The sequence below is a fragment of the Meleagris gallopavo genome, chromosome 10 (genome assembly GCF_905368555.1).
Source record: "Meleagris gallopavo chromosome 10, MGAL_WU_HG_1.1, whole genome shotgun sequence".
Classification (NCBI taxonomy): domain Eukaryota; kingdom Metazoa; phylum Chordata; class Aves; order Galliformes; family Phasianidae; genus Meleagris; species Meleagris gallopavo.
In genome coordinates, this window is record NC_139413.1 from 7,099,721 (window position 1) to 7,122,556 (window position 22,836).

The 22,836-nt window shown below is 37.6% G+C and overlaps 1 protein-coding gene across 1 annotated transcript in view; it reads left to right on the forward strand.

Annotated features, from left to right (window-relative positions):
• Positions 1 to 22,836, forward strand: part of CDC73 (cell division cycle 73) — a 100,575-nt gene that overhangs the window by 62,584 nt on the left and 15,155 nt on the right. Inside the window, exons 11-13 of the mRNA XM_085231930.1 lie at positions 17,817 to 17,874; positions 20,694 to 20,729; positions 21,055 to 21,142. Of these exons, the coding sequence (XP_085088056.1) occupies positions 17,817 to 17,874; positions 20,694 to 20,729; positions 21,055 to 21,142 (182 nt within the window). The remainder of the gene's footprint in view (positions 1 to 17,816; positions 17,875 to 20,693; positions 20,730 to 21,054; positions 21,143 to 22,836) is intronic.

Sequence of the window (22,836 nt, forward strand, 5' to 3'; positions counted from 1 at the left end):
TGTGCTGTGTGAGTGTAAGGAATGCTGTAGAGTTAACATGGCCAGTGCAAGGTTGACTGTGCAGTGAGTTATACCACGTTAGAAACAGATGCAGAAAGTCATTTAAGGTAAGTAGAGTAACTTGTGCACAAGACTGATAATTGTGCAGTATATCTGTGCAAAACAAAGGTGTGAGACTTCGGAATACTTTATCCAGAAATTTAGTTTGTGTCTCTTTTAGAGAGCAGTCATATCTTGTCAAACTAATTTTAAGATAAACTAAACCCTGGGAAGGAGTCGTTTAAGTAAAGCTTTCTCTTGGCAGCAGTAACAGAAGTTTCTCAAACGAGTTGACAGTGGTTGCAACAGTCAGGTGTACTGCTTAGAAAGATGATTTTCTGCCTGATGGCTACAGGTCCCCTGAAAGTTAAACGAAACACGTGCATCACAGTTGACATGTAAATTGAATCTTTCCATCTGGATCATGCTTTATGAATACTTCACAAATACTCTGCAAAGATTATTCCATTTTATCAGAGTAAAATGTAGTATTTTTTAAGTTTCAATGTGTTGAAAACCCTGTCAAGTGACAATTCAAAATGAGTAATGACAGTGTTTTCAAGGGTGGTTATTTTTACTTCAAAACTTCTCTTTTTCCCTCTGGAAATGTGTTCATACAGAACGTCATAATTGCTGATCTTAAACTGTGTTAAGAATTATGCACTCGGCCAGTGGCCGTTGGTCTCAACGATCCAAAAAGGATACTTTTCCAATATATCATTCAGAGCAGAGGGGATTACAGAGTATTTTTAATCTGAGTGCCTACTCTGTGATCACAGTGTATTTCTTAACTATCAGAAGCACATTTGTAACTGAGTGAAAAACAGCAATCTAGAAATGACCACAAGTGTCAGTATTGCCTGCCTTTATTTTTCTTAACAAATTTTCACTATTTCTTTGTAAGTTCTGTAACACATCTCGCACTTGCTGCATTTTGTGTAAATGGGTCCGGATTTTGCACTGTTCTAATGGCTCCCAAGTGTTTCCACTAATCTTTGGACGTTTAAAATTTAAAACACAACAATATAGATCCATCTTCAGTGGCTGTGGAAGAACAGAAAGGGTTTCCGATAACTGAAACTGTGTACCTATTTTTATGTTCTCTAATGAGTAGTTTATAATTGTTCTAATCAGTCAGTAAGCGATTTAAGCACTTTACAAAATTGTTAGGGAGGAAAGACCGGATGATCTCTCGAAGGCAGGAGGGCTTAGTCCACCATCTGCCCAGTGAAACATTTCAACGGGATTTTTCACAATTGAGTCTTTTTCTAGTAACTGAACAGACATTCCAGCTACCCAAGAGGAATTAAGTCTCCAGATATCTTACAGCTCCTTATGAAGAGCACAGGTCTGGAGAGCTTCAAAATGCAATTGAAAAGTCAAAATGCTGTTGCTTTCAGTCTACTACTTTGTTCTGTTTTCGCATTATATGCAGATTTTGCATATTTGACTGCTGTTTAGAAACAGATCTTCCCTCAATAATATAGTTTTGTCTCTCATATATTTTTCTTTGCTATATTTGGGTTTTTTTCATGTCTTTCCCCCAGGCTTTACATCCAATTATTGCTGATCTTAAGTGCTAAACGAAGATTTTCTTTCCAGGGGACGGACAACATAATTTCATTTAGATTGTGCAGCATCTTTGGTCGTGCAGTTCTCCCCTGTTGAAGTGACATGCCAGTGTCAGTTGTAGCATTTCCTGCCTGTCACAAGTGTTCCTTTTGCATTCTGAAAAGAACAGGGACTTTCTGAAGCTTTGATTCAGCACAGCAGGGGAGAGGAGGCCAATGAGCACAAGTACCAAACGTTCAGAGGCAGTTTAAAAACTGTGGAAAATAAACTTACTCTGCTTGTCTTATGAGACTTTTTCATTCCAAGTGTCTGCTCTATAAGATCAGGTCGTCCCAACCACTCTCCCTACACTCCCAGCATGAACTTGACACTTTTTAATGAAAACAGAAATTGTTACAGAAATTGAGATTTTTGGGGAAGAGCTTGCCTGTTGCAACCTGCTCAGCTCCTTCTTTCTGCACCATTTGTTCCCAAAAAAGCTTCAGAAAGACCCTTTCCTTTTGGCTGCCTTCTGGTTTTTAAGGCGTCTCAATGAATTGAAGAGCTGTGGCCCCTCAGGCTGACTGCCAGGGCACAGGCCTCTCCTGCCCACTTGGGCTGCTTCTTTGAGTTGTTGGACCTGCTGCATGGATCCTTAAAGGCTGATTGAGAGACTTGCAGGTCTTGATGTTCATCTTCTCACCAGCTGTTGTGTTGTTTTTTGTTTTTTTTTTTTTTTACCACTGTGCCTATCATTTGTGTGAATATGGAGGCATTTCATCAATCTCAAAAATTCCTAGTTCTTGGTAGTAAATAAAGTGGAAAATCATGATGTAGATCTTAAGTTAGTGTTAAGTAGTGCGACTGAGCAGCTGGAAGTCTCCAAGCTGCCCAAATTTCATCTGTTTTGGGTATGAGACCTGTATTGATTCTTTCCATGTATCGTATTTCCTCAAGAGCTTTAGTGCATGAGTTTCTGCAGCTCCATTCGGTAAGTATCCTCATTTACAGCTAGTTTTGTGGGATATAGAGGATTTACAGTGGAAACCACAAAGCTTTAGTAACTGTCTTAAATACCTGAGGCCTTTTCTTCTAACAAGAATGCTTAAACTGAGAAAGGCAACAAAACATATGGAAAACTCCTTTCTCCAGTGATCCCTGTAATAAATTTAAGTAGTATTTGTTAATAGTCTGTGTAGAACTTGGATTTTAACTTGGAAAGTGAGTCTTTTTTTTTTTTTTTTTTTTTTTTTTTTTTTAAAGCAACTCCTTGCTGTGCTCATGGACATACTGCTAAAATTGCTTCCGGTGCCCTGCATACTAGCTAGTTTGGTAGAGTTACTTCAGCTTGGCCAGACAGATAAACATCTGCTATTTCCCAATACTTGTTCCATGTTGATTCCCTCAACTGGAAGTGATTTCCAGCCATTGTATATTAATAAGTTGTTTTATCATGTATTGTGCTTAAATTCATTGAACCGATTCCCTGTTGCTTCAAAGTAACTTTCATTCTTGTGGAAAATTTTATTTGGAAGCAGGTATTCCTTTGTCCATGTTTCTGAGGGACAAAGAAATTGTACTGCTATATGAAATGACTTCCTTATGCTCGTTTTCTGGTCTATCCTACAGACTTTGTCATTCCGTTGTGGAAATTGACTTGAAAATTAACAATGGCATCTTTAGTGACTTTGAAAGAAATTTAAGCTGTGTTGTGGAAAACGTGTTTTTGGTCTGAATAAGTATATCCATAATGCCTTCTGTAATTTATGTAAGATTGAATTTTGGCAGATTGAATGTATTTTTAATAGAAATTACTAGCATAGAATTGATGTTACCTGGATTTTGTAGGTACTTCAATACCAGATCTAACAAGGCCAAGTGCAAGGTGCTGCGCTTGGGCTGGGGCAATCCCAGGTATTTACACAAACTGGGGGAAGATCTCCTTGAGAGCAGCCCTGCGGAGAAGGACTTGGGGGTCCTGGTAGACGAGAAGCTGGACATGAGCCAGCAGTGTGCGCTTGCAGCCTGGAATGCCAATTGTGTTCTGGGCTGCATTAAAAGAGGGGTGGCCACCAGGGAGAGGGAGGTGATTGTCCCCCTCTACTCAGCTCTTGTGAAGCCCCATCTGCAGTACTGCGTCCAGGCCTGGGGCCCCCAGCACAGGAAGGATGTGGAGCTTCTGGAGTGGGTTCAGAGGAGGGCCACTAAGATGATCAGAGGGTTGGAGCACCTCTCCTATGAGGAAGGATGAGAGAACTGGACTTCTTTTGCTTAGAGAAGACTCCAGGGAAACCTCATTGTGGCCTTCAAATACGTGAAGGGAGCATACAAACAGGAGGGAGTATGTGTATATATGAGGATGGATAGTGATAAGACAAGGGGGAATGGTTTGAAATTGAGGCGGGAGGTTTAGGTTAGATATTAGGAGAAGTTTTTCACACAGAGGGTGGCAACACACTAGAACAGGTTGGCCAAGGAGGTTGTGGATGCCCCAACCCTGGAGGCATTCAAGGCCAGGTTGGATGTGGCTCTGGGCAACCTGGTCTGGTAGTTGGCGACCCTGCACATAGCAGGGGGTTGGAACTAGATGATCATAGAACGGTCTGGGTTGAAAAGGATCTCAATGATTCCATTCTATTCTATGGTTATATTAACATAGAATAGTAGTTCAGAATATTCAGCTACGTTCTACCCTACAGGCTACCCGAAACCATATTTCATTCAGGTTTTTTTCTACAATTAGTGTTATCTAATGGAATAAGAAAGAGAGCTCTTATGCATCTTGTCCATCTCAAGGCCGTGCTGTGGACAGCTTTGTATTGAAAAGAAAAAAAAAGTATTTTTAATGCAGCAGACCAAGTTTTATGGATTGAGGACTAAAGGATTTTATTTCTAAAAGAGATGTTTTAGTAATTCTTAATCAGCATTTGCAAAGCTTTCTATCACTGATCCGTCTTAGTGAAGTGAATTTATAGGGAGCATCTGTCATCCTCTTACAAAAAAAACCCGAAACCCATAAAAATTGTTGTACTCTTAAAAGTATCACAGTCTCATGACCTTGGGCAATGGTTTGCACTCGGCAGATTCTTTCAGGTTTTCTTTCAAGGATTTGCCTAACTAAGCATTCAGACTTCTGAAAATGCCTTTTTTTTTTTTTTTCTAGTTAATGCACATTTGAGCTTTACTCGTATGCAAGTATTATGGTCTGCAATTTGATAAGAAGACAGCTGGCTTTGAGGATACTAAATCAAGCTTTTTTTCTACCTTTGGGTCCCCATCTTGCTTTGCTTTTCTGTTGGTTGTTTTGCCATATACAAAAACCTCTGCGATAGTTATTATCAGTAAGAAGCATACCAATGTAAGGAAAAAAAAAAGGCAAAAAAGGCAGAAAACAATGGATTTCTACTTGTATTCAATTTGTAAGCAAGCAAAGGAGTACAAACTCTGCTGTAATGAATTTTGCTTGGAATAAGACCTGAATACAACAGTTAGTGTAGTGGGAATCCTTGGATTTGAGGATATAGGTCACCTCACATTGAAATGTTACCTTCAGTGTGGAAAAAATACTTTTTGCCATTTAAATTTCTTTATTTTTTCATTGACCCTATGTAGCGCTGTATGGAAATATGCATTAATATCTGTACTTCAGTGCTGGGTTTGCCTCATGACAAAAAGGGGTTTTGTTCTGTGTAATTAACTTGGTTATCTGAGGTGGGCAGGGGAAATGGAGTGGGGAAAAGAGATATGCCAGTAATGTGGGAAATGCTGGATGCAGCGGGGAAGGAGCATGTTTTTTGAATGTCTGTACCTCTCGGTAGCAGGTTAGTTGGGAGCAATGCCAGATTAAAATTGGATCTGTGTATTCACATGATAATGCCTACAATCTAATAAGCCTGGTGGAATGTGGACCATTAGGGAGCAGATGCATCAGCCTGCTCTGAGTGGTCTGGTGGAGTCGGCTTGGTCCCGTGTGGCTGGAGCTAATAAGCTCTGATGACTCTGTGTAGAATCGCCTGCTTGTTCTTGAAACAATGCTGCGGCATACATGAGATGCTTGCAAGATTTATAAATAGTAGCTCCGTGCTGTGTGGCAGTGCTGCTTCTGAAGCCCTGCTGGCATGGGAAGGGAGCTAGCTATGTTTCTGTGAAGCTGCCCTGAGCTAATGAAATCGCTACATCAGAGGAACCTCTCTCATCTAGAATGGAATATCTGCAGCTCGGAACATTTGATTACAGTTGATTGTGAACTGATGGCAAGAGTAGGTTGGGTTTTTATAGAGTGGCTTTCATAGTGCCTTGTCATAATTTCTATCTAATTTTCAAATATTTCTCTTCAAACTACGCACCAGTCAGTGACAAAAATGGCTGAGGAAAAAAAGGGATTTTCCTGTTCCTTCAAAATAGCATGTATTCATTTTACACGAGAATATGCTAGTGTAGGAACTGAGAGGAACTGAAGAAGAGAGATCTCTTTACTTACTTAATGTCTGTTTAGAAGAATGGAGGAATAAATGTGAATGTGTGGAGTATCTGTATTCATTACCAGCCTTTTTAGTTAAGTGTAGTATTAATATATGCTGTCCTTTCTCAAAAGGCTGCTGTTTTGAACTGGTTTTTCTCACAAAAGCAGAGCAACAAGCAGCATAAGACAAGCAAGGATGAGCCCTGTGAAATTACATCTGTTTCTGACTGGTAAAGCTCTCTGAAGCACATACAGAAAGTTCCAGGGTGTCGTAACAGAGGAATCTTGTTACTCTTCTGTGGTATTTTTTTCTCCTTAGCGAGGTCATTCTTGGCATTGAAAACCATACCCTCTTCCAAAACATTGTTCTCTGTGGCTTACTCATTTTTATTTCCTGCCACTTAAGTGCTCAAGAATTTTCCAGTGAAGGGATCTTACTCTGCAACAGATTGCAGTGGGGGGGAAAAAAAAAGTGTTTACTTTTAGTCACTGATGGGAGGCATATCAAAGACAAAACTATTTGAAGTAACAGGACAGCTGCGAAGGCTGAAGGAGAGCTGAGGAGCTCTTACAGCTCATGACACGTTTCCTTCAGATATACTGTGAAATCTGTGGCATCGTTAAGGACAGCTGATAGTCACTAAAATGCAAGCAGAAGAAATGGAAGTTGCGCTGAGCCCTGCCTGGTGTGGTATGCCATATTAATTGGTTCACAACTGGAAGCTACTAGTTAAGCTTGTATGTGTATGCATATGTGTAGAGGAAAGGAAAAAACCAAATGACAACTTTAAAAACTTGCTTTAAAATACATTGAGTCTGTTCATTTAGTTAGGACGTTAGGCTTTTCTGCAGGGATGAGTGAAGATGGTGTAAGTCAGAATATAATAGGGAGATCTGTAAGTTTGTTGACTTTTTGTATGGCTCTTATCCTGTCTCCATCTTTGAATAGAGTGGCCCCAGACTGTAGGATTGAGACTTTGCCAGCTGACCTTCATTTAAGAGGATTGCACTTCTGCACTGCTGAAAATACAGCTGTGCCTTAGCCATTTCAAACAGCACTAGTATTATAAAGCGGATCTCATAATGCATAGAAGCTTCAAGATGGGCTGTCTAGCATATAGATTGTATATAAATTGAAAAAATAAAAGTTGGATGTTCTCGTCCTTGTGCTTTGAGAAGGGCTTAATTTAATCTTCACTACTAAAGAGAGAGGAATAATGGGAATTTAGATAAAATGCCAAAGGAAGCTGAAAGTGGAGGCAGAAGGCAAAATGGAAAAATTTATCTTCAGTGATAGGGCCAGAATTCTTCCTCTTTTTTTTTGACGTAATATATTCTTTATCAATTTTGAACAATTATGGTTAATTTTTAATACAGACGTATATCATTGACTTCTACTTTCTACAGTAGGGTGGTGTTAATTCAACGCCAGCAGTTTTCATAATGTATTTGCCACACACACACACACACACACACACACACACACACACACACACACACACTCTGTTACATGCAGGCTAGTGCAGAAACTGAAGTTGATTCTTTCTACATGAATGTTAGCCAAGAAGCACACAAGTAGCAAGCATTTGTGCTACGATGAGCATAAAATATATTCTACTATTTAACATAAACGTGAATCTGTCATGCATGAGACTAAAATACTGGTGTCTCAGGTGACTGTTGTACAGGGATTAAAGCTGTGGTTTTGTTGCTTGTTTCTATTGGTTGAAGGGAAACAGCCCCGTCAAAAGTCAGTATAGATTTTTGACCAAGAGTCAGATTTTGAGAATACAGTTAAATGAAGGTAACTGAAAACTGAATTCTGAGTACCAAACAAGGTTTTTAGTTTAGAGAGTTTGGGGAATTACTTTATCATCTGTTAGGGAAAATACAGGTGTGACCTAGGAAATCCAGGATTTGGAGTTCCAGTGCTTTCCTACCTGTTCTCGCTTGTGTGTTTAGTCATGTAATTTAGTGTTACGTAGTAGCGTGGGGAAAGCTACAGGCCTGTTGGAATTACCCAGTTGCACTGAATAGAGAATTTGGGGGAGAAATTGTTTTGATTTGATGCCTTTTTGTAATTTTGAACAAAATCAAATTGTAATTAAAATCCTCAAATTCTCCAGTGAGATTTATTCAAGGGCAAGTACATACCAAAATAGACCTCTCTGTCAAAGCTGGAAGGTGAGAAAATTGCAGAATGGGACCATAAGTACCAATACATGTACGTGTACATTAGTACAAATATTAAAGTACCAAAGTAGTGACATTGCGTTTTTGTTCTGGATGTTTAACTATAACAATGTGTGTGCAACATGAAAATACAGTCCAAGGAAAAGACTTGGATAGTGTAGAAGATTGTCAGAAATCCTGTGACTGATGAGAGTAACATGCTTTTCTTGTGTATTTTAGAAATGTTCAAACTTAACATTGTACTGAGGATGGTTAGTGATTCCTACTAGTGGCAGGAGCAGACACGAGGGAATGCTGGGAAGCACAAGGTGGTTTTTTTCCCTTGTTTTCCTGTATTAAATATGTAAAGCATAAAGAACTGGAGGCTTTGGGACTCCTGAAGTTCAGTATTTTGAATGAGATAATATTGGTATGCTGCTTATTAACTTCATAGGTTTGGTTCGTGAAATTTGTTTATTTGGATTCCTAAGAATGGAACTATGCCTATTTGTATGTGTGTGTGTATGTATATATATGTACATATATGTACATATCTTCATATACATGTGCATATATGTACATATCTTCATATACATGTGCATATATGTACATATACTTCACACACACACACACATACATATACTTCACATATATATGCACGTAGGTATATCCAACTTAGATAAATAAAGTATGTCCATAGTCTGAGTTAGAATGTGGGAGTGTGTTGTCGAGGATTTCTTTTGTTAAAATCTGGAAGTAAACACATTGAGGAAAATAGATCTATTTTCCTGGATTATTTAAACCTATTTAACTGGATTGAAGTTAAACCTACTGAAATCTTTCATGTTACTTCATACAAATGTATGAAATCACTGTTTAGGAATAAAATAGTATTGCAATCAAATGTCAGCTCCAGTTGTGATAGTTTTTTAAACAGTGTTTTTTCACATGGCACCTATAACAAGCTTGGAAGTTAAAAATGTGAGGTATTTGTATCCATTGAGAAAGGTTGGTTTTGCTCAGATTGTCTCTTTTTAGTGAAACTGAAGGTTAGTCACAAGATGACCAACAGCTTAGTGTTCGGGGACAGATTGCCATGTGTTAGCTTTCCCAGTCTGTGTGTGATAAGAGCTGGGACTAGGTCAGCTCCTTGAAACAGATTTAAACTTGTTGGCAGGAGTGTGAGCGAAGGAGCTGGGGAACAGAATGTGCACCGACACATGTGGGCTGTGCTCCTGCAGCCCCAGCTAGAGGTGCCCTGCCTGAAAAAACCTTTGTTTCAAGGCTGTGTTTCTCCCAGTGTTTTAACTTGGAATAGAACCGTGTTTATGTATACTCCTTGGCAAAGAGATTTCACAGGGGCTTTTCTGATTGTACAAACTGTAAACATAAGGCTTTAATGAGGCTTGTGACAAAGGGGGAAACGAATGAATTTGCATTCCTACTGTGGGGAAGTGGTAGCTTTTGCTGCCATTAGGATCAGGAGTGCTGGAACCTAGTGTTAAAAGGCAAACCAAGCCCATCCATTGTTCTTCATGCACACCAAAAACCACAGTGTCTTGTTTTGACTTGTTCCCATCTTCGTGGTACATGGTGCATTTCTTCCTTACAGTCTATTTTCTAAGCTCCTTGAACTAAAGCGATAGGATGTATAAAGGAAGAACGGGATGGAATCTGGTTTGGGGGCTTTTTTTTTTTTTTTTGTATGAGAATATGGTGTTACTTTCACTCTTGAATTCAATTTTATTATTATTTTTTTAATATGGCACCTTGAACCTGGCAAGTTCTGTACTGGAACAGGACAAATACTGGCAATATTCTAGGAGACTCCAAAAATATGTCTGGCCTCTCCAGCTTGAGGGAGTTACAGCATGTGTGTAACTGTAGTGCACGGAGCTGCAGATAGCATCAGACATTCATCCTGGACCAAACTCAGAAATTTTCACAGTAAATTACTGTGCTGTTTCTAACTTGATAGACTACGTTGTACAGGTGTTGCTTGACTCTCAGTACTTATTGACACTTCTAGTGCTGGTTCCCAAGCTAGTGTTTCAGCAAACTGCCTGTTGATATGAGGGCTCTGACAGATGCTGCACTGCAGACCTCTGCGGTGTTTGCATATGGCACAAAACTTGTATGAATGCACTTTTATCCTTCTTACATAACTTTATACTACTTTATGTACAATTGATTTCACTTATCTCTAGCCAGTGCAGCAAGTACATGTCCAACAGGACTCTGAAGTGTATTTGTATATGAGTGACTCAGCAAAGAAATGCTCAGAAAGAGAGTTGAGGAGAAAATCTGAGCACAAATATCATTGCCAGCATTAATCAACAGATAGCATGAGTCTGTATATTAATGTTGCTTGCAGCCTGTTCCAGACCTCAAGATGATCACTTTTTCTTCCCTGGCCTATGTCTTCAAAACAGCCCTTTCTAAGTATAAATGCTTCCAGTCTGTTATATTCTTATCATTGCCATCGTTCAGGACCTCTTGTCTCTTCTTCTCTTATCACAATTCACGGTAGACGCAGCTAGAGCTTTTGATCCTGAAAAAGCTCATGCTGTTTCTGAACTCAGCAATTACTTTACCTGGTGACAAAAATAACTCAGAGTTCATTGCTCCAAAATTCCTCTTGTGCATCAGTTCCTCCAGAAATACAGATTCTCAGACTTCCTCCTGATATTTCAAGTCTTCCAAGGTGATACTTGGAAATTTCCCTTCATCTCTCTGACCATGACCACCAAGACAATTGCATTTTCTTGTAATGTGGTGTGATCTATAAGCACAGTGCACGTTAAAGTTGCATTGACCTGCGATTGCTAAAACTGGCAACGTACGGAAGAATAAAATTAAAACTTCTTTTTTTCAGTGAATGCAAAGGATGAAACATGGCTGGGAAAAAATGATGCTGAATAATTGGTTTAATTAGTAGTCACTGGGGCAGGGGAGAGAAGGTTTTATTTAGCTTCTTATATGTTAGAATTCTATTACAGCATCCCTCGGTTTAGGAACAGAATTCAGAATAACTGAAGTGAGTCTGTAAAGAGCATCATCAGTTTCTATTGCGTTGAGGCTTTGAATAGCATCACCTACATCTAATCACTTGGATTTTGATTCAGTTTGGGCATTCTGGAAAAGTTTCACAAAAAGCACTAAGGATCCATCTGTATTCATTTAGGTACCTACAGAGCTTTAAAAAAAATTCTTCTCACACAGAGCATTTCATGAGTCTTTCCAGAAGCTACAAAGGAACGTTTTTGAAGTCTTTTAAGCCTTTTCCTCTGCTAAGTTATAACTCACAGAATGCAGGTGTAAGTGGGATCTTCTCATTGCTCCATACTAAGCAACTTTCATGTCCGTATGACAATTGGCTCTTGATAGCATTTCAAGCATGATCTGAATAGCAAAAGTGACATTGTTTTCTGTGTGTGTTTGGTGTTCGCGTGTTAGCAGTGGTTTTATGAAAGTAATTGTTTGAGCCCCGTATTCTGTGAAACTGTGGATGTAGAAATGCTACATGAGTGTCTGGCTAATAATTTCGGCTACGAGTGATGTTGGAACAAGAGATTGATGAATGTGTGAGGTTGGAAATCGGAGACTAAACCATAAGCAAGTTGCAGTAAACTTGTATCCATGAATTTACAATCTCTGTTGAGCTGATGTGATGATCTGATGTCAATATAAAGAAAATAAGCACTGTATTACCTTGGTACCTGACTTTCTTAAAAGATGAAAAAACCTTTTTGTTCTCATGCTGTTGGTACTTGTCACAACTTCTATGGATTGCCATGTAATGTGCATGAGGCCAGCTCAGATAATTAATCCAAACAGAGAGCATTCTAAGCAAAAATAAGATTTTGGTGATAACTACTTTTCACACACTTGAGCGGAATGAGTCATTTAAACATAAGCAGGTACATAATAGACAACTCTTTGATTCAAAGGAGAAATGTAATCCACCATAAAGTTCTCTTTACTGAGTCTCTCTTAGTTACGAGTTTTTGATGAAAACTATTTGTCTGCATAAAAGTGGTAATGCAAGCACGCCTTGGACTTCTGTTCAAAATTGGTAATCCAACAACAGTAGAGTTGAAATTACTTGACTGAAGTAACTTCATGTGAAAATAGCTAATTTTGTGCAAGGATAAAGATGGGTGGACTTCTTTTGTTCTGTCGCTTCAATGAAAAATTAAGACTTTTTGAAATCTTAGCTTTGAGGATAACGCTTAAGTAGATGCCTTAAGGCAACTAATAATTATTACTTGAACAACTTTTTTTCAAAAATATCTCCAATTTTTTTAATTAGGTTGTTTATATGGCATTGTTGTAGTTAATTGGTTGCTAGTCTCTACCATATTCATTCAGGTTCACTTGTGATTTGAGTTGCTTAGGTCCATTTTCCATGCAGAACGAGAGTATTGCCTGTCCACAGTATCTATAAACTGAAGTAATATTCATTCACTTACTTTTGTGTGTTCAAAGCATACAGATTTAACCTGGTTGCGACATACAAGAAGTTGCAATAAGCACCTGTTGTTTCTTTCCCTGATGCTGATCTCCAGGCCTGACCTGCTACTGAAAAAACTCATTAATCCTGATTGTTACAGTGTCAGTCTTTCAGTTTTCGAGTCACCTTTTAGTTTTAATTTAATAACGAACTAAGGAAAAAACACCCTTGTAAACAGTTGAACTTAAATGCTGTGGAACGTCCAGTACTAATGTCTCCAAATTTCAGTCAGTTCTTGATGGTATCACCCTGGTTTTATTCTGGCCACCCCTCCGCCTCTCCTTTTTCCCTGTCCTCCATCATTATCATGCCGTACTCATTCAGCAGAGACTGTCTACATCTGATTTGCTTGGAGTTGGGAAATTTCTGTACTTCAGCAGTACTTTCAAAGCATAGCCTCACCTATAATGAAATTTGCTTTATCTTTGTAAGAAGCTGAACATGAAGTATTCTTTCTTGTAACCAGACTTGAGGGTTGGCAGTCTTCCATTGGTATTTTTCTTTATGTTGTGCTTGAGAAGCCACGGTGCTCAGTGTAAGCTGTTTACCTACTAACTTTCAGTAACCCCTTTTGTCTAAAGTCATTTGAGTTTATTAGTTGGCAAAGCAGCGAGGCAGTGTTATTACTCTCCATACGCAATCTGTATCCTAATCTTTTGGTAGATAATGGTATTTTTTTCCCCTTTTAAAATTAATTCCATAACAATAGCTTTACTTCTGCTTCAATTTCCCTCCTATTTCCTTGATTAAAAGTAGAAACACAATATAGGTAGTTGAAATGACCTTTTTATTAATATTGCAAGCAATGCACGTTAAAATGGCTGTGATGTTAGCACTATTTGTACAATAGTTAAGATCCTGTTAACAACTTACCTATTATTATACAGCATAATTTAAATTTAGAGATGCAGCTGAAAACTTGCAATTTATTATTAAAATATCTGTCCTGAGGGGTTGTGTATGCAGATTTGTGTGCTTGGAAATGTGCAAATAAGCTATACCAGTTTCATGTGTAAATAAAATGAGGATGAGAAGCGCTATCTAAACTTAAAGCATTACTAAGAAGCTCTTGATGTGAATAGAAAACTCAGAATTGTTAGGAAGTCTGTATAGACATCTCAATCTGATCGTTTTGCTTGGTTCTTTGGAAGATTTTCTTTTCAAGGCTTTTAAGGGCTGTACGTTTTTAGGACAAAACCCTACGTTTTCAGAATCCAAGTTATTTATATGAAGATAAGTGCTTCTATCAGGCTGAAAGTAGAACATCCAGACCAGATGTTAGATGCGTGTTTTTGAAGTCATCTAATTGTTTTGACTGTTTGTCGTACATGAATGATTTACTCAAGAGTTAATTTGTAGAAAAGTAGCATTTTTTTTAACCTTTGCATTTTTAGACCTATGTGTTTAGCACAGAACGTGCAAAGAGCTTAATTACCATAGAAGAATTCATTGATCCTTCAGGGCGTGAGATTTTTGCTTTTTTGCCCGTACTGGAATCTGGATTTTTCACATGTACTTACCTGCTTGTATTCATACCCGTGCACTGGTTTGCTATAAAACCCTATATCTCTAGGAATTGAGATAAGACAGTGCTTAGCAGAAGGTGTATGCTATGGTTGAAAAGGTTGTTAAACAGGTGTTTTATAGGTGTCTATCATGGTAGGAGACATTAGTAGCAAAGCAGAGTGAATTTTTATGGCAAGTATATGCAGCATGTTATCTGTAATTGATGTAGTGAAATCCAAGACGGCTTTCAATATCTGTTCTCCTGATTTCATTCTATGTCAAGTATTTGTTCCTGATCATGTAAATGCTCATATATTTAATATAAATCAGAAGAAATGTATGTTACTATCTATGGTAAATTAGCAAAACTAAACCAAGTAAGGTGCTTATGATTAAAATACCATGCTATGTGGTCATTATACAGATTTGTGTTCTTCAAATTACATGGTTTTGTTACTAAATTAATTTCAACTTATGAATATTCACAATGTACTCCTTAACAGTCTCGAATGGCTTCTGCATGAGAATGAGGTACGTTGTCTTTGAGCAAAACTGTGAAGTGTTCAGAAACTTCGAATTGAATGCTCTTTAAATAGCTAACAGTGACTTCTGCTGCTAGGGTACAGCTGCACAAACAAAAGCTGCCCTAATTGGAGTTGGAATTTGCAGTTTGAAGTTACTTAAGAGTAACTTCTACATAAAACTTCACATTAGAAATGTGAAATCTTTCTGTGCACTCACTGAGAAATAAGCTGCTGTATGTACATGGAGTTAGAGTATGCAAATGAGAAGCTGCCTCAGAATAGCTAACAGGCCATAAATTAACTGCTGCACATACCATGTGTGGTTAAAGAACCCACTACAATATTTCCTCTGTCAACTCAATTTTTTTCTGCTCTGAGAGAAACCATAGCGTGTAGCTCTCTGAGGTTATATCTGGCTTATAAACAGAATATATGTCGTAAATCTGTGCTTTGTCATGGGAAAAACCTATACCTCTATATAAATGCTTTTGAAAAGCATTCATACCGTGTATAAACTCAATATCCTTCATTTTCAGGACAATGTAAAATGGAAGCTGATGACTTCCTTATAGAAAATTCTTGATATTTCTCCTGTCAGTTGTCACTGTTACGTACTTCTGTCTTTTCTCATCCTGATAAATGATTTTAAGAAGAAAAGCGTACAAAGTCTAGGATTAAGTACTAGCCTCTACAACTGCATTGTCTGCAGTTTTCAATGTTAGAAGGTGGTGATTAGATCACTCACGGTAATAAGGTGCAGAGATGTTGTGTATCAGTCGCAAAGGAAGGATCCAGTAGGTGAGAACTGCTCAGTGTCTGTGCTAAGAAGCCATCAGGAGCTGTGAACTGAGGTTTGCCCATGAAATTATCAGTCTCGAGGCAGTGATTTAAAAAAACTAAAAGTCATGACTGCTATCACTGATTCTGCAGAAATTGTTCATACAAACAAAGATCACAGATGTAGAATTCGTAGATGTTTCATGTCTACTCATCTAAATGGCTATGTGTCCCACCATTAATCAGATACTTTCACGTTACATTTGTGGCTTAATTTATTTCAGTTGTGTTCTTAAAACCCCACTTTATCCTTTTAGGCTTCTGTATTGTTGTTTCTATTGTTGGCTTTAGAGAAGATAATTCAGAAAAAAAAAAATATGGGGAGGAAAACTTAAATTGAAATAAAATTGGAACCTATTTCATTAGATGGGACTACATGTGTTCTGGTGCTTTATGGAAATGTTGGGGAGAGAAATTTTGCAGCACAACTCATATGGAAAATAAAACAAGGCTTAGTGATAATTATTCTGTAAGGCTGCTGGGGAACTCTACTATCTTTGAGGCAACTCATGATTCCTACCCCTCTCTGAAGTAGGACCTGCAGCTCTGTTTATTGCAAACACTCAATCAGTGGCAATCAGTGGAAGGGGAGGCAGAGAAGTTGCAGGAATGATTCTGGGGGGACGGAAAGACAAATGGATGTGGGGCTGCAGCCAGCAATAGTTAAGCGTGCAAACAAACTAAGTTGATTTTAGAAATACGAAACATAACTTTATGGGAAGTGATGTTTTGGTAGCTTGCAGGTTTTCTTTCCATTTTGTGTTGCTCTGACTTCAAAGAAATGTCATGGGAGAATTCTTGGTACGTCTTCAAAATGTGTAATCAGCGCACTGCGGGAACAACCTTTTCACGTAGAAAGTGCTATTTTTCTCTACAAACATGCAAAATTTCCATTTTCTTGGCTGAAAGTAAGGTGATATAGATTTAAATAGCAGTCGTTTCTCAGTTGCAAGGCCTCTCTCATAGGTAGCTTTTGCTGATGTTCTTCCTTTAGAATGCCGTGTTTCGATTTTTATCACTTTCTGAGTAATTACAGTGAAAGGACAGTGGCAAAAATACCTTTTCTTGGATATTATAAAAGTAGGTCTTAAAATAACAGTTACTGACTCAAGTGTCCTACATAGGTGTTGGTATTTTAATAATCAGAAAAGAGGGCAGCAAAAATTAGGATTCGCTTTTTTTTTTTTTTTTTTTTAGCCATCGAGGGTTAAGTCCTTATGCTGAAGATAATTAGGAGGTTGCTGAGTATGAAAGACAGTTCTAACCCTTGTTGTGGAAACTACAAAGCAGTTTTTGTGTTAGTTAAATCATGGAACTTGAAGCTCCTTGTGTGTTGTCTCCTGCTTATTAGGTTTTGAAATTCTGAGTTACAGAACATACTGTTAAATATACATGGATATACGTATGCCTTATTGGAGTCATTTGAAACAGTTTTTTCTATGACAATTCAGATAACGTGAAACCAAGGATGCATTTTAAGGGTTTTCTGTCAGCTTCACATATTGCAGTGGCTGGAATAAACTACATGCCTTTATGTATTTGTTTGTTTTTTTTTTACATGGTTAGCAAGGTAAGTTTTATTCAGGTGGGATTTGAAAGTAACAGAGAGTAGAATTTATTCGTGCAGGGATTTTATGTTGCTTTGCAACCAGATATGTGACTTCACTTTTCTCTTAATGGTGCATTAACTGCAGAGTTAACAAGAATAAATAGCAGTACAGGTCTTCTGTTTGTTACATTAAGGTAATTGGATAAGGCATGAGCAGAACCAATTATCATGAGAGTGCTATTTGTGGTCACTAAAACTCTTGACGGCAGGAATGCATTGCCAGATATGCATTGCATATCTTGTTTTAAAATTTCTGTAGCCAATTGCTTATAGTTACGTACAAATCCTCGATTAGAAGTGATTGTGTCTGAAATATAACAGTACTATAAATTGGAAATCTATGAATGTAGGAAAAAATTGTATTGACGTCTGATGGTTAAAAGGTAAACCTTTAAAAGTTGACCAGGTCGTCTCTTCTCCTCCATGTCTAAAAGAGGATCTATGAACAATTTTGAGTATGTTCAATATTTTCTTTCTCTCTTATAATGGAAATACATTGCTGTCTTTTTTGTTATATCCTCTGTAACTCTGTGCTCATGGAAAAATACTGTACCTGACAAGAAGGCCAGCGGTTAATGTTACCTCTTCTGTCTTCTTTTAAAGGAAGGTGCTTCTGCTCGAAAAACACAAACACCAGCAGCACAGCCTGTACCACGACCAGGTAGGGTGACATCCTTTCATTTATGCTTTTATTCCAAGTAAATACGAGTTCCAGAGGAGTTGTACCTAAAATTTTAGTTAGCTCAAGAGTGAAGTGAGGGTTGGTTCTGTGGCCTTTAAGTGCACGTGCACTGGAAAGAACACATGACTTCTTGGTTAAAGTTATCCTCATAGTTTGAGAAATGTAATGATCTGATGGTTGGGCTCATTCAGTTCACTGTTTGCCCAGTCATCCTCTTGAAAGGGTGTGATAGTGGAATTGGAAAGCTGGGTGACAAACTTCTTGCTTATAAGTCTAATAATTCACAAATTAATACTGAAATATATTAACCAGCTGTTGCTATATCTCAAGGACAAACAAACAGGAAAATAAATCTAAGAAAGAGGTATTATTTCTTTAAGCTATATATCAGAAATATTTATTTCTCTGAGTTACTTCTTCCTGTGTCTTAACATATGTTTGTAGTAGAGCTATACTCTTCAGCTGGATTTTTAATTCATGGTCTATTAGACTTCAGTTTTGTACATGAGACTTAATCTCAAATTGAAAGTTAGAACAGTGTAGGTATTTTGGCATGTTCTAATGAGAAACCCTTGGAGATTTGAGATGAGTTTAGGAGTACAAACAGACTTTGTCTTTTGGTGGAAGTGAAGGCTACTATTTAAGAACAAGTTGCTTGTTGTTGTTATAATTGTGTTTGGGAGGGATAATTTGGTATCAATTTATTTGGTGGCTTTCTTGGCGTTAGTTTTGATTTAAATCGAAGGTGCCTTTTAAAATGAATGCTTTTTTTTTTTTTTTTTTTCCTAGAAATTGTGCTAGAGCTTTGTGTTGTTTAGACTAAGTGCTTTGACTGTATGCCTTGGTAATTCCCTGAGATTTATTAGTAGGATTTAATGCTATAATTTAATAATGTGATGAGACAAATTCCCTAAAATCATGCTAACACTGAATGTTTTCAGCATTCCTAAATGCTGTTGTGGACAGATGATATGATTCTGTTTCGTTATTTGGGTGCTAGAAAGGTCATACATACCTGTCATACTTATCTCACTGGCCCTGTTGAGCATAATAATGTAAACGGAGTTGACAGACAGCAGTATGAAAAGGGTAGAAAAGGCAAGGACAGAAGCGTGACTGGATTGTCACATGTACCTACTGCTATAGTTGTAGTTTCATGTGCATTAGCTGGTAGAAATGCATTTTTATCATTACGGTGATATTGCCTTTCTCTAAGGCCAGTTTAATCTGTTAGCTTGCCTCCGTACTGCAACTTGAAAATTGAATAAAAAAGAGAGGTATAGTCTGAAGAAAATATGTAATGCAATATTTCAGAAAAGAATTTCTCCTTCTGCCAGTTCTAAGGTAGTTTGGAGATATCCTCCTCAGGAAAGAGGGTGGTAACAGTGATCCAAGTACTTAAAACATGCAGTATTTATGAAGTTGCTTCATTTTGTATAGGCAAAAAATAGCTGAATTGTCCAAAACCAGTTATATAATACTGTCTTGAACAGCTATATATCAGATGGTTTCAGTTCAAGATTTTTGGGGGACGCATCTAGAGTATCTAATTTTTAAGTAAACTGTCTTGGTACAGGTATCAGATTTTCTTACAGATGCAATTTTCTGTTTCCTAGGCAGTTGGTGCTATCCATGTATTTTTTTGTAACTTTTTTTTTTACAATGAGGAGATAATTACTTAAAAAATAATAATAAAATAGAGTACATAAAGTTGAAGCATTCCAAGACAATATCACCAATTATATCTCTGCATTTGATAGTGTCAGGAAAAGATAATTGAGGGATATGGTCTCAATATTTCAACAATGGCAACTGTTCATGTGAATATTTATGCTGTTCTAGCCAGTTTCTGGAACAGTTGGTCATAAATAAACATGAGCAAGTTGATGCTATGAAATTGGAAGTCAATTAATGAAAAATGTTATGCATAGTAGCAGTTGAGACTTGATGTTCACAGTTTGCATCAATTCTTCTACTACTCACCATTTTCTAATTTTGTGAATTAGGATAAACATATATAATGATGACTATCAAGCACAAGAGTTCTTTTCTTTTTTTAAGGTTAGGATTCCTGAAAACTGTTTGAAACTTAACTATAAAGTGTTTATTTGTAGAAGGCAGGTTATTCAGTAATAGCATCCAAGTGAGGAAGCATACATGCCTTGCTGACTTCAGACCGAAGTATCTCTGATATTGAGGTGGTTGCAAAACTTGGAATGGAATCAATTTATTGAGGGGGGGGAAAGCTCAACTGAGGGGTTAATTGCAATCCAAAACTAAGTTGAATAAGACTGAATTTTCAAGTTTATTCGAAGTTCTGTGTATGTTAGGGGTAGCTAAATCCTGTGGGTCTCGTCTACCATTACTACTAATGAAAAGATGAGGATCTGTAAAGATGATCTTGTGAAACATTATTCCCGTTGGTTCAGTACTGTTGAGCTTGGGATCCACAAGCAACTTGCTTGCAGATTGCTGGCATTGTTTGAACACTATCCTTTTGAGGTGGATGGAGGAGGATGACGAGTTGGCTTAAAAGTAGAGGAGATTGACTCCTCTACTCCTCAATTATACTTGCATCTGTATGAAGTCAAAAACTGCTTATCTTCTGAATACTGGGACCCAAATTAAAAAGCCCTTCTTCAACTTTGTGTTTTGCATCTCTGAAAACAATCTAATGACTGTAGTGTGACTGCTGCGGCTGAAAACACTGAAATGTGGGATAAATATTGAAATGTTTTGAGTTGCAGCATTTGTATTATATATTAGTCATTCTGTCATACATTCTGTTTTTTTCTCAGTTTCTCAAGCAAGACCACCTCCAAACCAGAAAAAAGGTGAGTCATTTTTTGTTACACGGTCCTTTTTGTTTTTGTGTGAATTGTGCCCACTCTTTCTTTTACTGGAACCACAAGCAAGCAGAACTGTGTTTTGCTAAACATGGTGTTACCGTTATTTACAGACTCCGGGAGACTCTTGATACAGGCATACATTTTACTTGGTCAGTGAAGACCTTCAATTTAGATAAAACTTACTACAGTTTTCCCTGAGTGTTTGTCCATAATTGTGATCCATTAAGCAAGAGTTTTGGTTTTATATACAGTTTCTCTAATTAAAAAAAAAAAAAGTAAACCAAGAAATACAACTTAATTATCTCTACAGGCTCTCGAACTCCCATAATCATTATTCCAGCAGCCACGACCTCTTTAATAACAATGCTTAACGCAAAGGACCTCCTGCAAGATCTGAAGTAAGTAGCTGATTAGAACATACTATATAAAAGCTGTTTTTAGATATAAAGGTACATTAATACCAAATTAATAAGTAATCAAGGGGGAGTACCTACTGTCTGATATGACAAGCTAGGTTTACAGGCTAGATTATTAAAAAAAAAAAAGTGTATTCCTCTTCGGTAGTGATAAAAATGCCAAAACTTAATTTCAGAATGTTTACACAGTTGTGACCTGTGAGCCAAATCAAGATTGAGAAGATCCTGCAATTCTAATGACTATTGTGGTTTTCTTTTATGTAAAGCACATGCATGTGCGTGTGACTGAAGAACAAACCCTTGCCATGGAAGAAAACTCAGAGGACATAGGCAAGGACATTGTGTTCATGCAGCTCAGAAGAGAATGCAGGAAATGGCCACAGCTATTGTAAAGGAAAAGGGGTGCAGAGAGTGGCTTTTGGTTTAGATCAATGACTATGTTAGCTGAGCAGATGAACCAGCTGTGTTAATGGCCTTGCCTGAGACGATCAATAGATCTAACTTCATGAGCGAGCCAGACCACCGGGGGAGGTTAAATGTGTTGCCTAACCTAACATAGCATGTAAAAGCTGAACAACCCAGAAAATCAAGTTAAAACAAGCTTGAGCTTTCTTCAGCACATAGGTTCTATCCTAGTGATTAGGAATGCCCAGTGCTGATATGACGGTTATCATACAGTGACTCATAACAGGAATCTGTCTACATGGTCATCTAACTCCATCTTGCAGTTACTATATTGTACTTATATTTTGATTTCAGTTAGTAGCTCTATCAATCTGTTCAATCAAAATTCCATAAAATGTCAAATATATGTTCAAATATGTAAATTCAATATTAAATAAAACTCTTGTGTTTTGGAATATCTGGAAGACCCTGGTCAGAAAGCATTGGATTATCATACCAGTTGGCATTTAAGACAAGAAATTCCTGAGAGTGAATGATATTTATTAAAAGTTCTGTAATAATGAGACTTAAATCTAGCACAGTAGTTGTAAGTAGAAGCTTATAGAGCTAACTTGTGAGGAAGGAAGGGTAGTGGTAAGACCAGGTGCAAAATTTAGTGAGTACTATTAGCGATAGGTGGATAGTTGGACTGGATGATCTTGAAAGTCTTTTCCAACCTTGGTGAGTCTGTGAAATGAGGGTGCTGCCATTTATAGAGTCTAAATCATTGTGTACTGTGGTAGGTTAGAAAGAGATAGCAGCTAAGATTTAAAAAGAGAGGTAGAAAAGTGAGATTTTTTTCATGAATAGAACATTGCACTGATCTTGCTGAGTTGCGTTGAGGATGAATTTGAAAGGGAAGATTCTTAAAAAATAAAAATAAAAAAAAATAAAAACAACTGAAGAAAGGATTAGAAAGCTTGTGCTGGTTGTGAAGAAGTTACTTGACAGCAGTAGTGAAATTAAGAGGTAAGAATGAGACATTAGAAGGAGCTAAAGTTACAAAAGACATGATATACACAATGTATGCAAGTACAAAATCAGAATAGATCTCTTAAAATTGCAACCTCAAATCATAGCCAGTATTCATATTCTGGGATCACTTACTGTCAAGGACAATGAATGGTTGGACAGTTGGACAAGTCTGCTCAGTCTTTCTTTGCCAGTATCACTGTAATGTCTTTGAAATTACGTTTTCATTGGTGCCAAAAAGATGGAGACTTAGTTATTTT